The 21,595-nt window shown below is 39.6% G+C and overlaps 1 protein-coding gene across 7 annotated transcripts in view; it reads right to left on the reverse strand.

The window, feature by feature from the left end:
* Positions 1–4,441: 4,441 nt before the first annotated feature.
* TPD52L1 (TPD52 like 1) overlaps positions 4,442–21,595 on the reverse strand; it is a 93,182-nt gene continuing 76,028 nt past the window's right edge. For 4 of the 7 annotated variants that reach the window (NM_001076033.1, XM_010808393.2, XM_024996740.2 and 1 more), the window contains 5 exons: positions 19,793–19,894; positions 16,519–16,533; positions 13,608–13,646; positions 10,598–10,658; positions 4,442–5,060 (listed from right to left, as the gene is read on the reverse strand). In NM_001076033.1, coding sequence (NP_001069501.1) covers positions 4,932–5,060; positions 10,598–10,658; positions 13,608–13,646; positions 16,519–16,533; positions 19,793–19,894 — 346 coding nt within the window. In that variant the 3' untranslated portion in view covers positions 4,442–4,931. The remainder of the gene's footprint in view (positions 5,061–10,597; positions 10,659–13,607; positions 13,647–16,518; positions 16,534–19,792; positions 19,895–21,595) is intronic. The other 3 variants (XM_005210714.5, XM_005210715.5, XM_005210717.5) reach the window with 3 other exon arrangements.

The following is a 21,595-nucleotide window of genomic DNA, read 5'->3' on the forward strand; positions in this document are numbered from 1 at the left end:
ATAGCACCTCAAAATAAGCATCTTCCCAGGGCCTGGTTGCCAGGTTCTTTTATGGATCAGAGGTGGGGGGAAGTGAGGAAACAAGTAAAAAGACTATTCAATCCTTGCAAATGTCTCAGAATGGCAAGCCTCAGGCAGGGGGATGGATATATTAGTTTCACTTCCTTACTGTCCTTCACAGGTAGGTGGGCTCAGGTTATCTCCCCAAGGCAGGCAATTATGTACACCTATAATAACAAGGTGGCAAAGTGTTAGTCGCTCAGTCATGTCCAACTCATTGCAGCCCTGGATTGTCACCTCCCAGGCCCCTCTGTCCATGGAATTCTCCAGGCAAGAATATTGGAGTGCGTTGCCATGCCTTTCTCCAGGTATCTTCCCTGACCCAGGGATCGAACCCAGGTCTCCCACATTGCAGGCAGATTCTTTACCATCAGAGCCACCAGGGAAGCCCCAAAAGTGGCAAAATGAGGGTTAAAGTCACATAAGCAACATGAAGGAAATGGCAACCCACTCCAGTGTTCTTGCCTGGAGAATCCCATGGACGGAGAAGCCGGGTAGGCTGCAGTCCATGGGGTCACACAGGGTCGGACACAACTGAAGCGACTTAGCAGCAGCAAGCAACATGAATTCAACATTAACCCTTCCCGGTTACATTGTTTTATTGCACCCATCCACACTCCAACCTGATAAAAAGTGAGAGGAGAGGGTTGGGGTTAACGTTCACGACCTTATGCACTAATATACAGTGAAGTTCAACAACTTTCAGGCTGACATAATTTTGGAACAATGTACAGAGGCACAACAGTCACTTAGATCCCCAGTGTTCTCATCACGTTGACCACTGTGAGTGGCGTGGCTTATCAGGAGTGTTCACAGTAAAGCACACAGCTGTTCTGTTTTCCATGGTTCATGACCAGATCTATAAGAAATGTGTAATTTAGGGGAAATGCAGATTGTTTTGCTGACATGACTATCAATAGTCATACTCGAGATAAAGGTGTAGTGTGAATTTATGAATATTCTCCATCAAACAACAATTTAATAAGTGATAAAAGGTTAAATTACAGAATGGCTTCAAAAGATATTTTGTAATCACAATTCACACTGGAATTTTTGATTATTGAGATGTAATTTTGGTATCATACATATTGTAATATCATTTCAGATACTTGGTGCTGATCTAGCCTGAAGCTGTTTTGATTTGTTAGCCAAATATGTCCATTGTGTGCAAATACTGTTCAGTACTGTGGAACACTTGAAAATACTGCAAGTGAGCTGAGCCCAGCTGAACAAAATAGGGCAACTCAGCAGCTGGTCAAATTGGGATACACTTGCCCATCAAAGTCAGGGACACAGGGAGCTCCAGAGTCATTAGGCAGTGAGAAAATGAGACCTACCAACCAACGACTGTTTTAATTATTCTACTTAAGTGATGTGATATTGAATGGTTTGCCTTGGAAACGAACAGAGATCATTCTGTCGTTTTCGAGATTGCATCCAAGTAGTACATTTCGGACTCTTTTGTTGACCATGATGGCTACTCCATTTCTTCTAAGGGATTCCTGCCCGCAGTAGTAGATATAATGGTCATCTGAGTTAAATTCACCCATTCCAGTCCATTTTAGTTCGCTGATTCCTAGAATGTTGACGTTTACTCTTGCCATCTCCTGTTTCGACCACTTCCAATTTGCCTTGTTTCATGGACCTGACATTCCAGGTTCCTATGTAATATTGCCCTTTATAGCATCAGACCTTGCTTCTATCACCAGACACATCCACAACTAGGTATTGTTTTTGCTTTGGCTCCATCCCTTCATTCTTTCTGGAGTTATTTCTCCACTGATCTCCAGTAGCATATTGGGCACCTACCGACCCGGGGAGTACCCCTTTCAGTATCCTATCATTTTGCCTTTTCATACTGTTCATGGGGTTCTCAAGGCAAGAATACTGAAGTGGTTTGCCATTCCCTTCTCCAATGGACCACATTCTGTCATACCTCTCCACCATGACCCATCCGTCTTTGGTGGCCCCACACAGCATGGCTTAGTGTCAGACTTTATTTTGGGGGGCTCCAAAATCACTGCAGATGGTGATTGCAGCCATGAAATTAAAAGGCGCTTACTCCTTGGAAGGAAAGTTATGACCAACCTAGATAGTATACTGAAAAGCAGAGATATTACTTTGCCAACAAAGGTCCATCTAGTCGAGACTATGGTTTTTCCAGTGGTCATGTATGGATGTGAGAGGTGGACTGTGAAGAAAGCTGAGCCCCGAAGAATTGATGCTTTTGAACTGTGGTATTGGAGAAGACTCTTGAGAGTCGGGACTGCAAGGAGATCCAACCAGTCCATAATAAAGGAGATCAGTCCTGCATGTTCATTGGAAGGACTGATGCTGCACCTGAAACTCCAATACTTTGGCCACCTCATGCGAAGAGTTGACTCATTGGAAAAGACCCTGATGCTGGGAAAGATTGAGGGCAGGAGGACGAAGGGACGACAGAGGATGAAATGGCTGGATGGCATCACCGACTCGATGGACATGAGTTTGAGTGAACTCTGGGAGTTGGTGATGGACAGGGAGGCCTGGCGTGCTGTGATTCATGGGGTCGCAAAGAGTCAGACACGACTGAGCGACTGAACTGAACTGAACTGAAGTGATGTGGGTTATTCATCACACATCTCATGGCAGAATGAAAAAAGACACCATGGGCATCATACCATTCCTTGCTCAGAGGGAATAATTTTTAAAAACTTAACAAGTAATAGAGGTGATATGAATATAGTTTTTATAAAATATCAAAATAGAATTTTTGAAGAATGATTTAAAATGAACAGCTAAGATATAGTTTATTTTAGCTTTGAGCATTAACACTAATTTTCTTGATCATTTTTCTGCCCGGTTTTCATGCTGTGTTTTCAGATTGTAAGGCTGAGACTATTGTGTGTAGAAATGGGTTGGTGAATGAAGACATTTATTTATAGCAATGTAACTGCATTTTCTAATACAATGCAGTGTGCGGAATGTGGCCAAAAGAAGGTGGCAGTGAGTTTATAAGAGGTGACCAGGCCACTGTAGAGTGGACAGACAGCCCAAGGGCACGCCACAGCAGTGGGCAAGCAACACAAGTCACAAGCCAGCTAGACAGGGTTTGGCTTCAGCCAGCAGGCTGGAAGGCTAAGTTAGGGAGAATGCCAACACTTCGACTGGCAGAGGTCCTTTGTCCACATTCATCTACTCTGGTTCGAGTTTACATCCCCACACCTGTTGCTCCCGAGAGTCCAGGCCTTGGAGATTCTGTGTCCTTGAACCAGTTTGATTTTCAGTTAGGTATATGGATTGTCCTGCTCCATTAATGTGAATAGAATTTTTTAAAGTTAGCTTTATTTCAGTGTGTCACAAATACCCACTTCTATCTAATGAAGTTAAAAATGAACAATGAACATACTATGTTATGCATATTATATGGATTATATATTATTTATAAATAACATATGTTATATATATTATTACTATATTTAAATTTGGGTTTTTTTTTTCAGTTGGTAAGTCTATTCTACATTCTAGAGTGTACATTTTTAAAATGTAGCTATATTACCTGCTACTGTCAGGTAATTAGAATAGAAAAAATGAGTCCAAAATGGCAGTGGCTAAAAGACAAAGAGAAAAGCCTGCAAAAACTGAACAGAAGAAAATCCGCAGACTGGAGTGAGAGCTTCAGGTGAAACAAACATGCCCCCTTCTTGCCTACCCCAATTGGCATAGGGCAGGCTCAAGGGGAGGAGGAGATGAATGAATAAAAAGGAGGACGCCAAGACAGATTGAGGCCTCTCCTTTTGGGTTGGCCCACCCTCCTGCCTCACGGGTGTACTCTTCTTTGCTTGCTCAATAAAACTGAGCTGTAAAGAGCTGCGACACTGGTCCACCATTTCAAATTTTTGCTGCAATGAGACAGAACTGAGGAAATTATACACCCCCACGCCCCAACACACACTACTAATAATAAATGCTACCTGCTACCTAACAACCAACATATGTTCCTATTGAGAAGAAAAGTTTGTGATGTGGAAGGTAAACATTACTGCAGAAATCTGATCATACTAAGATGATTTTTTTTTTAATGTGAGCAGTTTGCAAACTGGAAAGAGTGGCAGAACTCTGCTTCTACCATTTTCTAGCAAATCCTTTTGCATCTGTTTCTTGCCTACTTAACTAAGTAGTTACCTGAGTTAAATACTATTCTAGGTAGATTTGAGAGAATTTCAGAATTGGAGATTGTTTTAGCATCCTAAAGTAGCAGAGGTTATAATTACTTATGTATCCTCTTATATTCTCCAGATTAGCAGTAGAAGTTGATTTTAAAACAGCATCTGCAGAATTACACTACCACCTATCAAGGTCATCAACAGCCCTGAAATGTAAAGAAATTAAGGATTCAAAGTTATCATTAAAATCAATTATTTTAATTAATTCAAATAAGCATAAGGAATTAATTGAAGTAGGTGAGGGAGCTCACAAGCGATTTGAGGATATTTGCAGTGTCATCTCATTCCCTGCTGGAGCCAGTCAGAAAGAGAGCACTCCAGCAGACAGAACTGAAAGGGGGCACTTAGACTTCAAAGACATGCACTTCCTATAGGAGTCCAAGCAAAAATCAAAGCAAATAATTAACAGCTACAGGTTTGGAAAACATGTTGAATTACACAAAAACAAGGGTCATGACCAACTATGTACCTGCTGAAGTCGACATTTTAAAAGATGACAATCTAGGAACTCTAAAATGGTTGCGTCGTCCCGCAAAGACACGAATTCAAATGTAAATCATTTAATTAAACTTTGAGGAGAAGCCATTTGAAGAACAAGGTCAAGGCCTGTGTCTTCCCCGAAGGACTGTGGTCTTCCTTCCGGAGGCACGCGGGCAGGGCGGGGCCTTAGCACTGCAGCTCCTCCCCCTCGGCCAGTCGTGGGCCCCCGGCCGAGCTCTGCGCGCTGGCGTGCGCCGTGGAGCTCAGCACCTCCTCAAAGCTGCCGCCGCCGTGGTTCGCACCACCTACTTTCGTCTGAAACAGGCAGAGAGGCACACGTGTAGTTAGTTCGTCATTTTCATAATTTAAAAAAATAAGATGGATTACTCTGAAGTTCAGAAATACTTGTTTTCTTGAGCGGGCATGCAAAGGGGATGCAAAGGATGTAGAGAAGTTGTTTCCTTTCACAGAGGGCTAGGGTGTCAATCATATTTGGGTTTGGGGGCTGGACTCGAAACTTTAATTTGTACAACACTCTCTTTGTCTCTCTAACTTTATCAGTATTCTCTTTGTCCCTTCTACATCTAAAATTCTCAGTCCCTTCAGGGGCATGTCCAGATCTGTGGATTTGCACCGTCTCTTCAGTCACCCAGAGAACCAATTTAAACAGAATTGAATGTTAGATAAATCCCCCCAATTTTACAAATGTAGGAACTCCTTCAAGCGACGCCAACTTTTCATTTTGAGACTTAACAAGACAATCTGAAGTTCTGGTAAATGTCTCTACTTTGAGAGCTGGAGATGAATCATGGTTTAAGCACTAGTCACCCCACATCTTTCCAGGCAGCGGTCTTAATAGGAGGATATACCTTAAAATGCAAAGTTATGATGCTTTCAGATACTCTTTTTGTATACTTGTTGTTGGCTAAGAATATAGTCAGGAAGAAATCAGTTTATAATTAAGGAATATGGTTAAGTACTTTGAAAAATTTCTTAGCAACCGGTCTTTCAAAAGAATATTTAATGGCCCCAAAGGCTTAATGCAAGTCTTGGCCCTCCTTTAACCAGTAACAATATGGAAAAACACTTTGAGGAAAAGAAAGGTACAGAATAGATAATGTGGCTATTTCCAAAATTCTATCTACACCTCACTGTCACTTATTATGATCACTTACAAGGACATAGACTACATTGGGGAATGTACCTGCTGATTGCCTGGCCTGCCCTTTAAAAACTTTAACCAGGTTTTGAAAGCAGTTCAGTTCTCGAAAATCACACACATACTTTTCTCCCACTGTCGCTAAAATCCCTCTGCCTCTTTAAAGTCAGTTACTAAGTTGAGTTTTTCCACTCTGCTTGGAATTGGAAAACTCATTCTGGAAAGTGACAGATTATAAATATTTTAGACTTGAGAACCACATAGTCTCTGTCACAAATACTCAAATCAGCCATGGTAGAAATCAGCCAAGATAATATATAAGTGAATAAGCATGGCTGAGTTCCATAAAAGCTGTATGTATGGACACTGAAATGTGAATTTCATGTAATTTAATTTTCAAATTACAAAATATTATTCTTCCTTTGAAGAATAATTACCATTAAGAAAAAAGTAAAAATCATTTCTTAGCATACAGATCACTCAAAAATAGGGGACCAGCTGGATTCAGTCCATCCATCTTAGTTTGCAGACCTCAGACACAGAGCATTGATTCCTCCTCTACTCTGTTATCTTAACACTGGGAAGAAGCAGGGGATTGGCTTTAACTACCTAATTTTTCACTATGCTTATTTTCTGAGAGAGATAAGTCTAATTCAATGTAATTGACTCTATTAATAGTTTTCATCTTCCTCTTTAGTCGCATTCAGTCACACAGAGTATTGAGTCTGGTGAATACCAACTACTGATGTATTCTTCTGGGCTTTGTTTTATTCCTCTCTCCTAGTTTTCCACTTCTCAAATCAAAAGAGAAAATTAAAGAAGGAGGAAACCACTTTGAAATAAAGCAATTTAGCAAAGAAAGGAGTGGACTAAAGGGGTTTCCTAACCATGTGAGTTTAATGACCACACACTATAATACTAAAGTACTGCCTAAAGCCAAGGATGTGGGCTTCCCAGATGGTGCTAGTGGTAAAGAACTCCCCTGCCAATGCAGGAGACTTGAGAGACTTGGGTTCAAACCCTGGGTTGGGAAGATCCCTTGGAGAATGGCATGGCAACCTACTCCAGTATTCTTGCCTGGAGAATCCCATGGACCGAAGAAGCTGGTGGGCTACACGTCCACAGGGCCACAAAGAGTTGGACACAACTGAAGGGACTTAGCACGTACACATGTGCTTAAGCAGAGATGTGAACAATAAGCTTCTCCTGAACTCTTCCCTTCAAATGGTTTTTCATCCAAGAATTTGTCACTATGTCCCCAAAATTATAACTGCTCTTAGCAAAAAAAAAAAAATTTCTTTGAATTACTGAATTGGGTTTCCTGGTCTCTCATAATAAAAGGTCTAGTTGAAAGGACACAAAGAATCAATATGTATAATCAGATCAGTTGCTCAGTCGTGTCCGACTCTTTGTGACCCCATGAATCGCAGCACGCCAGGCCTCCCTGTCCATCACCAACTCCCAGAGTTCACTGAGACTCACATCCACCGAGTCAGTGATGCCATCCAGCCATCTCATCCTCTGTTGTCCCCTTCTCCTCTTGCCCCCAATCCCTCCCGGCATCAGAGTCTTTTCCAATAAGTCAACTCTTCGCATGAGGTGGCCAAAGTACTGGAGTTTCAGCTTTAGCATCATTCCTTCCAAAGAAATCCCAGGGCTGATCTCCTTCAAAATGGACTGGTTGGATCTCCTTGCAGTCCAAGGGACTCTCAAGAGTCTTCTCCAACACCACAGTTCAAAAGCATCAATTCTTCAGCTCTCAGCCTTCTTCACAGTCCAACTCCCATATGTCTTACCTTTTTTGAGGTTTTAATTTAGGCTATACAATGTGCTTATCAAAAAGTAGGTGCACTGAAAATATGTTCTGTTTGGTATGGAACAATACAATAGTTGGAAAGGATGTCATTGCTCATGATTCACTGGAACATGGTAGAACAATGTTCCAAATATGGTTTCATAGGAGCTGATTCTAGGTCTGCTTTCTGTTTGCTTGTTTTAGATGAAATAGAAATTGTGCTTATTGAGCATACAGGTGACACCAGCCAAGATTTCAAGTAGTACACTGATGTGTATTACAAGGATGTAGGTGGAAAGGACCACCTTTATATGATTTTGATGAATTGGCAAGTATTTCTGGAAAATCAAACTAACTACACAATTGGGTATAAAATAAGAATGATCCATCAAATGATCCATTGGGTACAAATGCCAGATGGTGTGACAGATTGTGTGAGAAGATGGCAGGAACAGACCTCACTTCACAGCAGAACATTATTTCCAATAGAACTCAAATATGAACATGATCCCCTCTAAGTGGTGTTTGAAAAATCAGGCTTGAAGCAGTTATGTGTCAGTACAAATACAGCATATCGACCTACAGGTTATTTCACTCATCCTTACTGATTCATGAGTCATTCCTTCAGCAGGAAACAGCCTCAGGATTCATAATTGAAAGTTATAGAAGCTTTGGAGAAGATTCAGAACACCACAGTAAACTGCACAGAAAACAAACAATGTAGGAAGGGTTAAACATCTGCTGTTTAGTCTGGAGAACAAAAGGAATGAGGAATTTGTAATTGACGGTTTGACACAAAGAATGATTATCAGCCATTCTCCACTGTCTGTGTGGGCAGGAAAAAGGGAAACTAAGCATTGACCATGACCCAGGAGATGGGTGGGATGTGAGTCTTGTAAAATCTATGGGCAGTCATGCAGATATAGGACCTGTTTTCAGGTGGTCTTGACACAGGCTAGTATCCAGTTGGCTGAGTTGGTTTTGTACATGTCTGAGGGCGGAGAAGGTGATGGCACCCCACTCCAGTGCTCTTGCCTGGAAAATCCCATGGACGGAGGAGCCTGGTAGGCTGCAGTCCGTGGGGTTGTGAAGAGTCGGACACGACTGAGCGACTTCATTTTCACTTTTCACTTTCATGCACTGGAGAAGGAAATGGCAACCCACTCTGGGGTTCTTGCCTGGAGAATCCCAGGGACGGGGGAGCCTGGTGGGCTGCCGTCTGTGGGGTCACACAGAGTCAGACACGACTGAAGCGACTTAGCAGCAGAGGGAGGAGGCACACTCTATACCTTCCATTCAGATGAAGTGAGAAAAGTGAGAGGCTGACAGTGTGGATCAAACTCTTGAATCATATGTGTCCTGTAAGCTTACCAGATTTTCCTAAAAGCAAAAGTAAATAGGTTGTTCTTTCTTCTTCTTTTGCTTCTTCATATCCCCTTCTTCTAAAGGAAACCTAAAAATGTACAACTTTTCCTATGTCCGAATTTAGCTAACAACAGAATCCATCCTTCTTGGACTAAGGCTGAGAATCAAATGTTGAGAAATTAACCCCTAGGGTTTTTTTAATCTTCTCTTTTGAAACTAGGTATTTTAGCAAGAGAAATGTCTGTGACACTGCATGTCCCTCCCTATCAAAAGTTTTCTCTACAAATAGGGGCAATATAATGGCTCCTCCTGGTTCCTAAACACTCAGTAAATGATAACGTTGACAAGCAGAGCAGTAGAACTATGCAACTAGAAACTGCTCGTAACTGAAGTCAATGAAAGCATGGTAAATGCTGAGTAATAATTTCATTCTTGCGCCTTAAACACCTAATCACAGGCCTGGAAAAGAGAAGACCATGTAAAAACCCTCCTCTAAAGGGAAGGACCCTCCAGCTCAAAATTGATAAGAGCATGTAGGACCTCCAGGAAGGAATTACTTACAATCTCATAGACTCTCACCTGGCAGCACGTGTGAGGGCTGCATGATTCAGAAGCAGCTGGGTAATCAGCACATGCCTATATCTGCTTTTGAGCTAATTAAAGGTCACACATGTTCTTAATTTTCCCAGTAATAGGGAAATACAGAAATGGATTGTATACAAAATAGTAATATCAAGATGTAATTATGTTTAGGTAATACCTTTAAAAAAATCTTAGTAGTATCCATGATTTTTCCTGTTTTAAATGTTCTATACATTTAAGATTAGACTGCTTCTATTTTTGCTCTTTTATCTTCAGTACATTAATTTATCTATGCTCAAACATGAAATTCAATCAATTTTTTTAGCACCTACTATACAACAGGCATCTTTTCAGTATATATCCAGGGAACAAATGCACCATTACAAAATAATACATTTTGTGACTCAGCTTCATTTTGCCTTCATGCTGTGCTGTGCTCAATATGTGAATGCAGTAAACAAATCTAAATAGTTGAGGGGTGGTGGATGGCAGGATAACCCATGGAGCCAAGTTTATTTCTACTGATCCATGGTTTATTTCTACTGATACACCAAATCAGAGGAGCTCTGAGCTGTTACTGAAATTTCCCTTACACTCTAAATTCAGAGTTCACATATAGTTTGTCCTATCCACATTCATCTATCACGTATCTGCTTCTTGAGTAATAGCATTAAGAGTTCTAACCAGCAAAGAGATCAACCCAAGCCCAATTCCCTTGAATGCACAATTCATTCCTGAATGGTTTATATGAACAACTTTGTACATATACAGTAACAATATTCAATACTGGTTTTATTTACAGATTTATATCTGAAGAAAAGTGACTCAGTGCAAGGCTGCCTTCTTGGTAGCAGCCTTGGAACCAAATGCTGGTGGCCCCGCCTTTGGAACCAAGCGACTAAGCTTTCCTGATTCATGAACCCCATGACGCAAAATTTACTTCATCTGTACCTTAAGGCTTGTGACAGTTGTCTCAACCCTCTCCTCAAATGATTTGAAAGTAGGAGAATTCCTAAAATAACAAAAAAAGAGAGGTCAGCTCCAAAGACCTAGCTGTGTTAGCAACTGTGCTATCTGGTTTCAAACATCACCTCTGCACCAGAGCTAGTTGTTGGTTGGCCACCTACACCAACCATGTTTTAAAAGACATTTCACTTCTGCGAGGTTAGATCCAGAAACCATAACCTACCATGGGATTTTTCTAAGTAGAATTGTCAGATGCTCAGCTATAGAATAAATAATATAGCATTTGGCAAGGACACAACTGGCTTAATTCCATGTTGAACCATAAATCATTTCCAGTGAGTCAAAGAAGTGATAGCTTAATTTTTCATTTCCTAATTAATTATTTCTATCACAATACACCTTTTCCAAACCCAGTTATTTTATAACCACTGGAAAGTCTATCTGAAGAATGTCATGTTCAAGTTTTCCCACATGGAATTTTAAAAGTCATTTATTTTTAGTGACTGTGAGACAAGACAGAAATAGCTATGGGGAAAAAAGGTTCATATGTTTTCAAACGTTAAAGTTTTTAAGTTTTAAAACTAAGTATTTTGTCAGTGTCCAGGGAGCAGTGTTTCTGAAAGTCAATGCCTTCTTTATTTTAGGTTGAAATATACTTATTACTTGTCTAATGCTTAATCAAAATGGTGCTATTCACATGTGTTATATTTCCTTTCAAAGAAGATACTTATTTGTTCTATTAGAAACTTGCAGTCTACTGACATTTTATTTGTAACTCAGTCATTGTGTTAAATAATCTACATACCATGTTATACTTCTGAGAATTACATTTTTCATGTGGTGCTTTTTGGTTTCCTATACTGTATTTGTCTACATGAAATTATGAGTTAATGACATCATTACTCTTAAAAGTGATATCAACCAAGTCCAATGATATCAACTAAGTCCAAGTAAGGCAACTGGAACTGAATTAAAAATGAAACTTAAATCTAGTATTCATGTCAGCTTTCAGCAACAATGACTCTCATCATTTTCAGGTCAAATAATTCAACTGAATGTTACTATATTTGATAAACCACTTTCTAGTCTCTTTTGAGTGCAGAAGAAATAAAATAAGAGAAATGACCTAAAGAAACTTTATAAGGGAGAATAGTTATAAAACGTGGGCTTCATTGTGTGGTGTGCACTATAGCATGGCTCTAATACTATAAAGAGAAAGCTAACATACAGAATATGTTTTTGAATGAATTTGTCTTTGTTAGAGTTTGTCTGTCAAGGCTGATACTCTGGATGGTCAAAAATGCATTTGCATCCAGGTTGCATGAATTAACAATGTTGAGCCCTGAGGGACCAAGCACAGAATCACATCTTGTATATGACTCAAATAGGAGTCAAATTCCTATGAGCGATCCTCCACAGTACCTGTCTCGTGATGAAATGCTAGTGAAACTGCATGAGAGTGATTCAGAAGTGTGTACTTACTAGCACCTTACTTCCAACACACATTTTATTTGGCCAAGCTGGTCACATGACTACCTGTTATCCATCAGTTGTATAAGACCACAGTGGGCAGACACTTAGTTCATCCTGATGGTTCATAGTGGATGTTAGTTGAGTAAAATGTCTTTTTTTTTTTTTTTTTTTTAAAGTTAATTTCAGGCAAGCTCATAAGGAACGCATTTGACCCATAAGTTATTTGATTATTTCTGGCTCCCAGAGAAAAGCCATACGAATTTTTTTCAAGCCTTCTTTGGGCACTCAGACAAAATTTAACAAGTAAGGAAGCTCAGGGCTGCAGGGTGCACTGGTCAATGTTCTTATGCTAGGGGAGCAAGTCATTCAAATATAAACTAAGCCACCTATGCTGTCTATTTTTCCCCACATTAGGGAAATCAAATGCTCTGGTCCAACTTGCAAAGTCACAACATAGGCCCAGTGTAGAAGAGACATCAGCAGGTATAATAAAACAGACATTCCTCTAATCTGATTACCCTAGAGTGCATGCTGGAGAACAGGGAGAAACTGCAAATAACCTTAGAAAGAATTTGGCTTCAAAGTGCTTGAACTATTTAGAGTAACTGAGCTCCCTCTAGAATGTATTCACACCACAATATGTAATATAAAGAAGGAAAGAAGAGACACAGTTCTGCATGATGTAAGAGAGAGCTCCAGGGGCCAGATGTCTTTCCACTGAGCCCCTCCCCAGGGCAGCCCAAGGGTTCCTGGAAGCACCGTGGGAGGAGCCCAAAGTCTGGTTCTAGCCCTTTATTTTTAAGCATGATGAAACCGCTATCACCGAAATGATCTTCCCAAAGCTGCCAAGTTTACCCCTGCTCTGAACTGGGCTACAGCCTGCATCTTCTGACTCCCAGTCTAACATTTTGATTTTATCTGATCATATCAGTATGTCACACCAACTGGAAGCCAGAGGAACACCTTTCTCCGGAGTTTTCAGCTGACCAATAAGCTTAATGGCATTTTGATTGTTCAACAGACTCTTCACCTTAATATATCCTTTAACAAATCCTAATGTTATCCTTTCTAGAACTGTAGCCCTCTTTGTCTCCTATTTTTTCATTTACTGCTGTGGCAATAAAGTGATTTCCCCCTTTTATAGGTGTGCTTGGAATGTTCCAGGCCCTGTACTGAGTGCTTTATGCAGACCATACATCTCACAACAGCCATTTGAAGTAGATAGATTCTCATTTCTCCTAGTATATGGGCAAGAGAATGGAGATTGAAGTAGATTCGGTAAATTGTCTCAGGTCATACAAATCAGGAACTGCTGGATTTAAACTAGCGTGTCCAATCAGTAGCCTGAGCCCTTCACAACTACAATTCTTCTATAGCCTTTTTTTCCTGAGGGCCATCAGAAAAGAGAATATAATAGGTCATGGCACTTCCCCTCATATAAAAAAGGAAAAAATCCACAATAAAAGTAACACTTCATACACATTCTGCATTGAGATTATGTAAACTAATTTACACACATTACCTCATTGCAGGCATACTTATGGAATGGCGAATGGAGTAGCTTCAGGGCAAAAGCAGATTAAAGGGGAAACAAAAAAAAGAAAAAAGAAGATAGTACAATATAAGTATATGAGAAACTCCTCATTCACAGTTTTAAAACAGCAATGTCAACTATCTGAAGTATTCCCTACCCTCCCCACCAAGATGATATTTGTTATTGTTGGGTAGGATGGGCCACAATCATTTCCAAAGGAATTAAGGAAGAGCAGATGGTCCGTGGCTGCATATTATTTTATTGGGTTGGCCAAAATGTTCGTTTGGGTTTTCTGCAAGATCGTATGGAAAATCCCAAACAAATTTTTGGCCAACCCTATACTTTCTCGGTAAGCCAGGAAATCTGAGGAGAGTGTCTGGTTCCCCCCAGGTCAGGCCAGCAGTCCATGTACATGATTCTGAGGACATGACTCCTGGTCCAGCTCCCTCCTCCTGTTTCAGGAAGACAGTCAGGGACAAGGGACAGTGCCCAGCAGGTAGAACCAGGCAGCTAACAGCTCATCATTCCATTTGAAGCTCATCAGAGGACTACACAGAGTTAACATGAATCAATCAAGGAAACATGCCAAATAAACACATTTCACACAGTCCAACGTGGGAGCTAGGGTTTCCGCCTCCATCCTAGGACAACTGGTACGAGGATCAACTTTTCTGAGACTTCTAAGAGCATCAGCTGTCTTACCTTATTAATCCTACAGCAATTGATTCATTGTCCCTCTGACTGACTGTTATTTCTATGTGAGTTCTGCTTAGAAATCAGGGTGTGTGGAGGGAAGAAGCAAAATGGGGTTCATTTTCCTAGGCAAGCATTCCTTCATCCACTTTCCAGCACAGTTCCTACCTGCTCCTCTCCCAAGAAGCTTAACAGGTAAGGGATCAAACTCACCCTCACCTTCCCTAACAATATCCACTGAGGTTAGGGTTAGTAACTTTACTAGAACTCAGAAAGAAAAGGACAAAGAAATGCAGCGGATATTTACAGACACTCCATAAACACTCTCCGACATACATCACAGCAGGATCCTCTATGACCCACCTCCCAGAATATCGGAAATAAAAGCAAAAATAAACAAATGGGACCTAATTAACCTTAAAAGCTTCTGCACATCAAAGGAAACTATTAGCAAGGTGAAAAGACAGCCTTCAGAATGGGAGAAAATAATAGCAAATGAAGCAACCGACAAACAACTAATCTCAAAAATATACAAGCAACTCCTACAGCTCAACTCCAGAAAAATAAACGACCCAATCAAAAAATGGGCCAAAGAACTAAATAGACATTTCTCCAAAAAAGACATACAGATGGCTAACAAACACATGAAAAGATGCTCAACATCACTCATTATCAGAGAAATGCAAATCAAAACCACAATGAGGTACCATTTCACACCAGTCAGAATGGCTGCGATCCAAAAGTCTACAAATAATAAATGCTGGAGAGGGTGTGGAGAAAAGGGAACCCTCTTACACTGTTGGTGGGAATGCAAACTAGTACAGCCACTATGGAGAACAGTGTGGAGATTCCTTAAAAAACTGGAAATAGAACTGCCTTATGATCCAGCAACCCCACTGCTGGGCATACACACTGAGGAAACCAGAAGGGAAAGAGACACGTGTACCCCAATGTTCATCGCAGCACTGTTTATAATAGCCAAGACATGGAAGCAACCTAGATGTCCATCAGCAGATGAATGGATAAGAAAGCGGTGGTACATATACACAATGGAGTATTACTCAGCCATTAAAAAGAATACATTTGAATCAGTTCTAATGAGGTGGATGAAACTGGAGCCTATTATACAGAGTGAAGTAAGCCAGAAGGAAAAACATAAATACAGTATACTAACGCATATATATGGAATTTAGAAAGATGGTAACAATAACCCGGTGTACGAGACAGCAAAAGAGACACTGATGTATAGAACAGTCTTATGGACTCTGTGGGAGAGGGAGAGGGTGGGAAGATTTGGGAGAATGGCAATGAAACATGTAAAATATCATGTAGGAAACGAGTTGCCAGTCCAGGTTTGATGCATGATGCTGGATGCTTGGGGCTGGTGCACCGGGACGGCCCAGAGGGATGGTATGGGGAGGGAGGAGGGAGGAGGGTTCGGGATGGGGAACACATGTATACCTGTGGCGGATTCATTTTGATATTTGGCAAAACTAATACAATTATGTAAAGTTTAAAAATAAAATAAAATTAGAGAAAAAAAAAAAGAAATCATAGGCAAAATACTTCTTCATAAATTACATTTAAAAAAGAGAATTACCGAAAGAAATTCATCAACATTATCAAGTATTTATCTCTTAAATACAGGTAGTTTTCTTAGGAAATATATTTTTTTTAATTTATGTAATAAGATTCCACCCCAAAGGAGGCTTAATTCAGAGACCTGGGACTGACAATTGCACACGTGTTAACATTTGGGCTTTTCCACTTCAACTTCAGAGGGTACAGAAAGCTGAAGGTGAACCATCTGCTTAAATTACAGTTATAAGAAGTTCAGAAAAACATGACAATCTAGAGGAAATTGTTCTGTTTCTCGACTTTACTTTCTGCCGGTTTCATATACATCTGCAGTGCACAATTTCCACTTTCCGTTTCTTCTAAGGACCTCTGCCATGTACACAGGCATGATGCAGAAAGAGATCCCTGAGGATGACTCAGCAAGCGAAAGCGATGCATTAATAAATGATTCAGAAATGATATAAACAAGTGCTGAAATAGATGCAAACACATTAGGTGCCCTATACTCTGTAACTCCCTGGTAGTGAACACTTTCAGGAAAAGAGCTTTGGGGCCCAGGCATGCCCACCATGGTGCTCTGGGGAGGAAGGGAGCTTCGAGGAAGGGAGCCAGTTGGGGCAGCGCTTACCCGATGGAATGAGACCTACAGCCATAGCAGCACAGGAGAGAAAGGAGGAGCAAGGTTAGCACATCAGGATGCAGAGGAAGGACCACACTGCCCGCTGTCCCTTTTCAAAAGCCCCAGGGAAAAGATACGGGACCCCATTCCTTACTCTTTTTGAGTGCACTGACTTTAATGTCTTCACGATTGCTTTACCGACTCTTATCACTGTTTTTCTCATGGCTATAGCTGGATTCTCTGTTAAAGTTACAAGCCTTGTCCAAAGATTTCCCCTCCACTAGATCACACGCTGTTTGAGCGAATTCACCCAGAAATGCCAAGAAGATGGCAACATTACTATTATAAAAATGATTCCAATAGCTTGCATTTCTCCACAGAGTCCTTTCATAAATGTGACTTCGTGTTAACCTCAGAGAAAACCATCTGGTTAGGTAGCTATTAGCCATGTTATCTAGCAGACGGAGAAGGAGGCAGAATTCCGTGACTGGGCTGAGGGGCCTTCATTTAGGGGTCATCAGGATAAAAGGAGGACCTTAGCTCAGGAAATATTTATTTTTATAAAACGTCTAAATTAAATCTTAACATAGTGCTTTTCACTCAGTTATTAAAAGGTCCAAATTCTAAGTTTTGGAAACCTTTGAGTATTAACTTGTAATGACTTTAAACAAAAATTGAGAGGTCCTGTTTTTCTCCTAAGATATCTAAATTTTTCTAGCAATTTTTAAACAAATTCAGAAATGTGTTCCCAGAATTCACAAAGGGATATTATGATGTAACCAACAAAATATAAAATAATATGATATTAATACTTTCAAACTGCAAAGGGGTTCAAAGTAAAATGCCTGTGATAAAATTTTTAAATTTCCCCACTATCATTTTATAAATTGACAAGTTAATTTGAACCCCAAATTGAAAACCCACTAATTGTTCTCATTTAAGAATCATTATTGTATTAAACTTAAGTAATTTTCAAATATGATTTTTACATATATTACTTGTTCTAGTATAATCAAAATTAATAATCCTTTGTAAAACTTGTTTTCACAGGGACTTATCCTCATTTATATATAGATGTTAGATATTTAGCTTGAGAAAAATATAGATTGGAAAATATAGGTATACATATTATTACAGGATCATATTTGAATCTCTAGTAATAAAGACTACATCTCCCAATATTTTTAGACACAGTTTATAATGGAAGTGTTGTGTCCTCTGCACAGAGCGGTAATTAACGAAAAGTTTAGAACTCCTGGGAAACAGATTATCCATTATGCTAAAATAAAGCCACACTGAAACAGGAGGAAAGGCAGTCAACACACCTTGATATTATGCCCAGTTCATGCAGGAACATGAGTGTGTCAACATGTATATGTGTGAAACACAGTCTTTATTCTTTACAACTCATGAAATACAGCACACTCCTGTTCAGGGACTCTGCCTAATTTCTGTCCTGGAGGGCCACCTTGTAACTGAGATAGTTCCTTAGTAAAGTAAAAACTAGCATTTATTGAATGTTTAATACATAGCATGCTGTCTTCTGCTACTTGCATAATAACCTGAGGACGTTACTCTTATCTACATTTATAACTGAGAATACCCAGGTACAGGTAAGCTAAGTTACACTTGGTTCCTCAACACCTAACCAGTTGAAGTCAGATCACCTGGAAGCTTATTTCAAACAGATTCCTAGATGCCATCCAAGACCTACTTAGGTGCAATCTCAAAAGAGAGAGGTGGAATCTAGGAATATGCATGTAACAAGCTTCAGAGCTGTCTGTAAAGTCTCCTCCAGTTGGAGAAACACTGTTCCTGTTGGCAGTATTATGCCACTATGATCATTGTTTCAACTAAGTATGTGGAAAACAAATTTTATAAACATGACAAAACATATTTTCTTGGATATAACTGGTGATAAGGTCTTTCCTGTTTTAAGGAATTATTTAATTAGTTTAGATAAATGCTTTCCTGCCATTGAAATGACTGCAAATTTTATTCTAATAAAGCTAGGGTTAATTAATAATCCAAAATGCTTACCAGTTCATCACACGCTGCCTCTGAAGAATTTTAATTGCTTTTTGTTATTGCTTTATTAGCAAAAATGAAGATAAAGCAATGTACTCAGATTCATGCATATGTACTTACTTAATTCTAGCCTCATGAATGCCAAGTTCTTAAGATGATGCATGAATGTTGGGCACAATCCAGTAATTTTTGAAGTCAAAAAATAACTTAAACACAAAGATACAAATATTTGCCTCTAGGCATCAAAGCTGCAGAGTAATACAGAAAGCAATAATTTAAGAATCCAGTAAAATAATATGCACATAGTTTTAAAAAAGAAGAAATATAAAATGTACTTGAGAAGTTTTTAAAAATTGAACTTGATTTTTAGAGACAAAAATGACATTGATTTATAAAGAAAAATCTCCTAAGCATATCAGCCAAATTCAAAATAAACTATGATAGGTATTTAAATAAGCAAAAAAATATGAGAGCAGCAACTGTATGTAAGATAACTTTCTAGAATATAATATAAAAAATAAAAATGGTCAATATTACATTGTTCTCAGTTTCAAATCTTGATATTCACCCTAATTTTATATAACAAATACTGAAAATAACCAAAATGTGCAAAGGAACTGGTTTAAAAATTTTGGTAATTTTTAAATTTTTAAAATTTGGTAAATTTTACATTTAACAGCTGTGCACTGGAAGAGAATACATCCACTGAAAATGAAGATGTAATAAACACTTATTAAATATTCACAATATATTGCCAAAGTAAAGAAAGAATATTACCAGGTGCATATATCCATGGTACCTTTCTAGAATAAAAGAATAAATATCTATATATTTAGCATAGAAAAATATATATATACTAGCTGTATGTGTACAAAAATGTAGCCAAGAATAGTTTATCAGAGCATATTCACTGAAAGCATATTTTAACTTAGTTTGAGTTACAGTGATTCAAATTCAGTATGTGCTGCATTCTTTTGGAATCTCTCCTTATTACTGGTGATTAAAGGTACCCTCTGTCTTCTATTTTTACTGAATAGTAGAAAGGGCATCTCTGGGATCAGATCCACTAAGCTGACCTTTAGGTAAAGGTCCCAATATAAAAATGTATCTCAGTCACCAATACGATCAGCCACATAAAATTTTAATCTAATTAAAGAAAAGAATGCCTTAGGAAGACTAGTCAATGGATAATGCCCCTCCTTGTCTCTGAAAGCCAAAGGCCAAGCCTCTTCCACATGGCTCTTTCCCACAGTACCTCATGTCTCCAAACTTCTTGCTGATGGCCGTCCCAACGTTGCTGAAAGCTGCAGTTGCCTTCTGCCCGGCATGACTCAGGGTTTCATGTGTTTTCTTGTAGCTAGAAATAAAACAGAAAAATAAGAACAGCTTATTATCAAGACCACCCATAATACATCCATCGTCTTTCTCTCTCCTGTGTGCTTAGTCGCTCAGTCGTGGCCGACTCTTTGGGACCCCATGGGCTGTAGCCTGCCAGGCTCCTATGTCCATGGGGATTCTCCAGCAAGAATACTGGAGTGGGTTGCCATGCCCTCCTCCAGGGGATCTTCCCAACCTAGGGATCGAACCCAGGTCTCCCACATTGCAGGCAGATTCTTTACCATCTGAGCCACCAGGGAACTTTTGAAAGTTCCCTTTCCAAAACAGATTTAGGAAGATGATCCACAGAAGCAATTGCTTCTGTTCTTTGGGGAGGATGGATTGGTGGCTGCTCATCAGCAGGAAAGTCAGACCATGCAATCTGAATTCAGTAAAAATACACATTTGTAAGCCTAGATCTGAATGTGCAGATCTTTAATCACAAATAATGGAACTGCTTCAATAGTAGAAAATTATTCTTAAAGAGATGTATTAACTCTATGAAAGGACAATGAAAGCTCTAGCCATCAAAGCTAACACAGATTAGAGAATGCATGTTTCAAAGAGAAATGTAAGCTTTTCCTATTTATGTGGGTAAAAGGAACTATAAAAAGGCAAAATTGAACTAGTACTTATTTTGTAATATGGAGAGAGGTTGGAGTAAGAAGGGTGCATAATCTTAAGCTAATACAGTGACTTTTTTCAAGACAGTTTTAGGAATACAGTACTGCAATGATCTGTTCCTAAACCTATGTCCCCACAAGGCTGACTCCCCGAGGACAAGGAAGCCATTCATTTCTGTGTCCCTAGGATCTGGCAGCAGGAAAAAGGGGAAACTGAATAAATACTAGATGAAGGAATCAGTGATCGAAGGGGAAGCTCCTCTGTTGGTCTGAACTGGGAGTCAAGGCAGTAAGAACAGAGCGGTGTGATGGACTGTAGAGAGAAAATGGACAGACTTGACAAAAGGTTGCTAGTGACAAATGAAACAAGACAAAAAGATTGGCTTCAGGTTTTGAGCATGGTGGCAGGAAAGGCAGCGGTGTGTCCGCTGGCCTGGGAAATTTCTAAGCGTTAATAAACCAGAAAACAAAAGCACCTAACCTGAGGGAATATGTAAGTCAAGTCACTATACCGCACTGCTTAGACTTCTACAGAGCTGTTCCCAGGTAAGTTCCCCAATGCTCCCTGCTTAGCCTAGAACACTTTCATGCATATGGCGTCTCTGAGAAGACTATGTCCTATGAAATCCATTAAGTGGGAGCTTCCCTTATCCTTCCTCCCCTTCCACCTCCCACAAGTCATCCAGCCCTAAATATACTATCAGACTTTAAGCCAATGCTTTAAAACACCCTTGTTGGTTTCCTTGGGACTGAAATCACTTTAGTAATATGGTATTCTATTATTCTTTTTTGTTAGCAGGTAGAAAGAAGTCTATATTACCAGCACCATATGTTATTTATTTGTACAATGCCTGTGTTCTTAGGAAGTGTAAAAATCATGTATTATCTAGATGATAAAGTCAAACCAAACATTCATTACTAAACAGACATTTCCTAGGGAATAGGGAAAGACACATATTACACATTACAGCCTAAGTGAAGGGCCCCTCTGGAGTTATGCACTGCACAGAGCCTGTCCTTATGCTGCATCCTAATTGTGCTTGATCTTAAAACTGAAT

Source organism: Bos taurus, chromosome 9 (genome assembly GCF_002263795.3).
Source record: "Bos taurus isolate L1 Dominette 01449 registration number 42190680 breed Hereford chromosome 9, ARS-UCD2.0, whole genome shotgun sequence".
Classification (NCBI taxonomy): Eukaryota; Metazoa; Chordata; class Mammalia; order Artiodactyla; family Bovidae; genus Bos; species Bos taurus.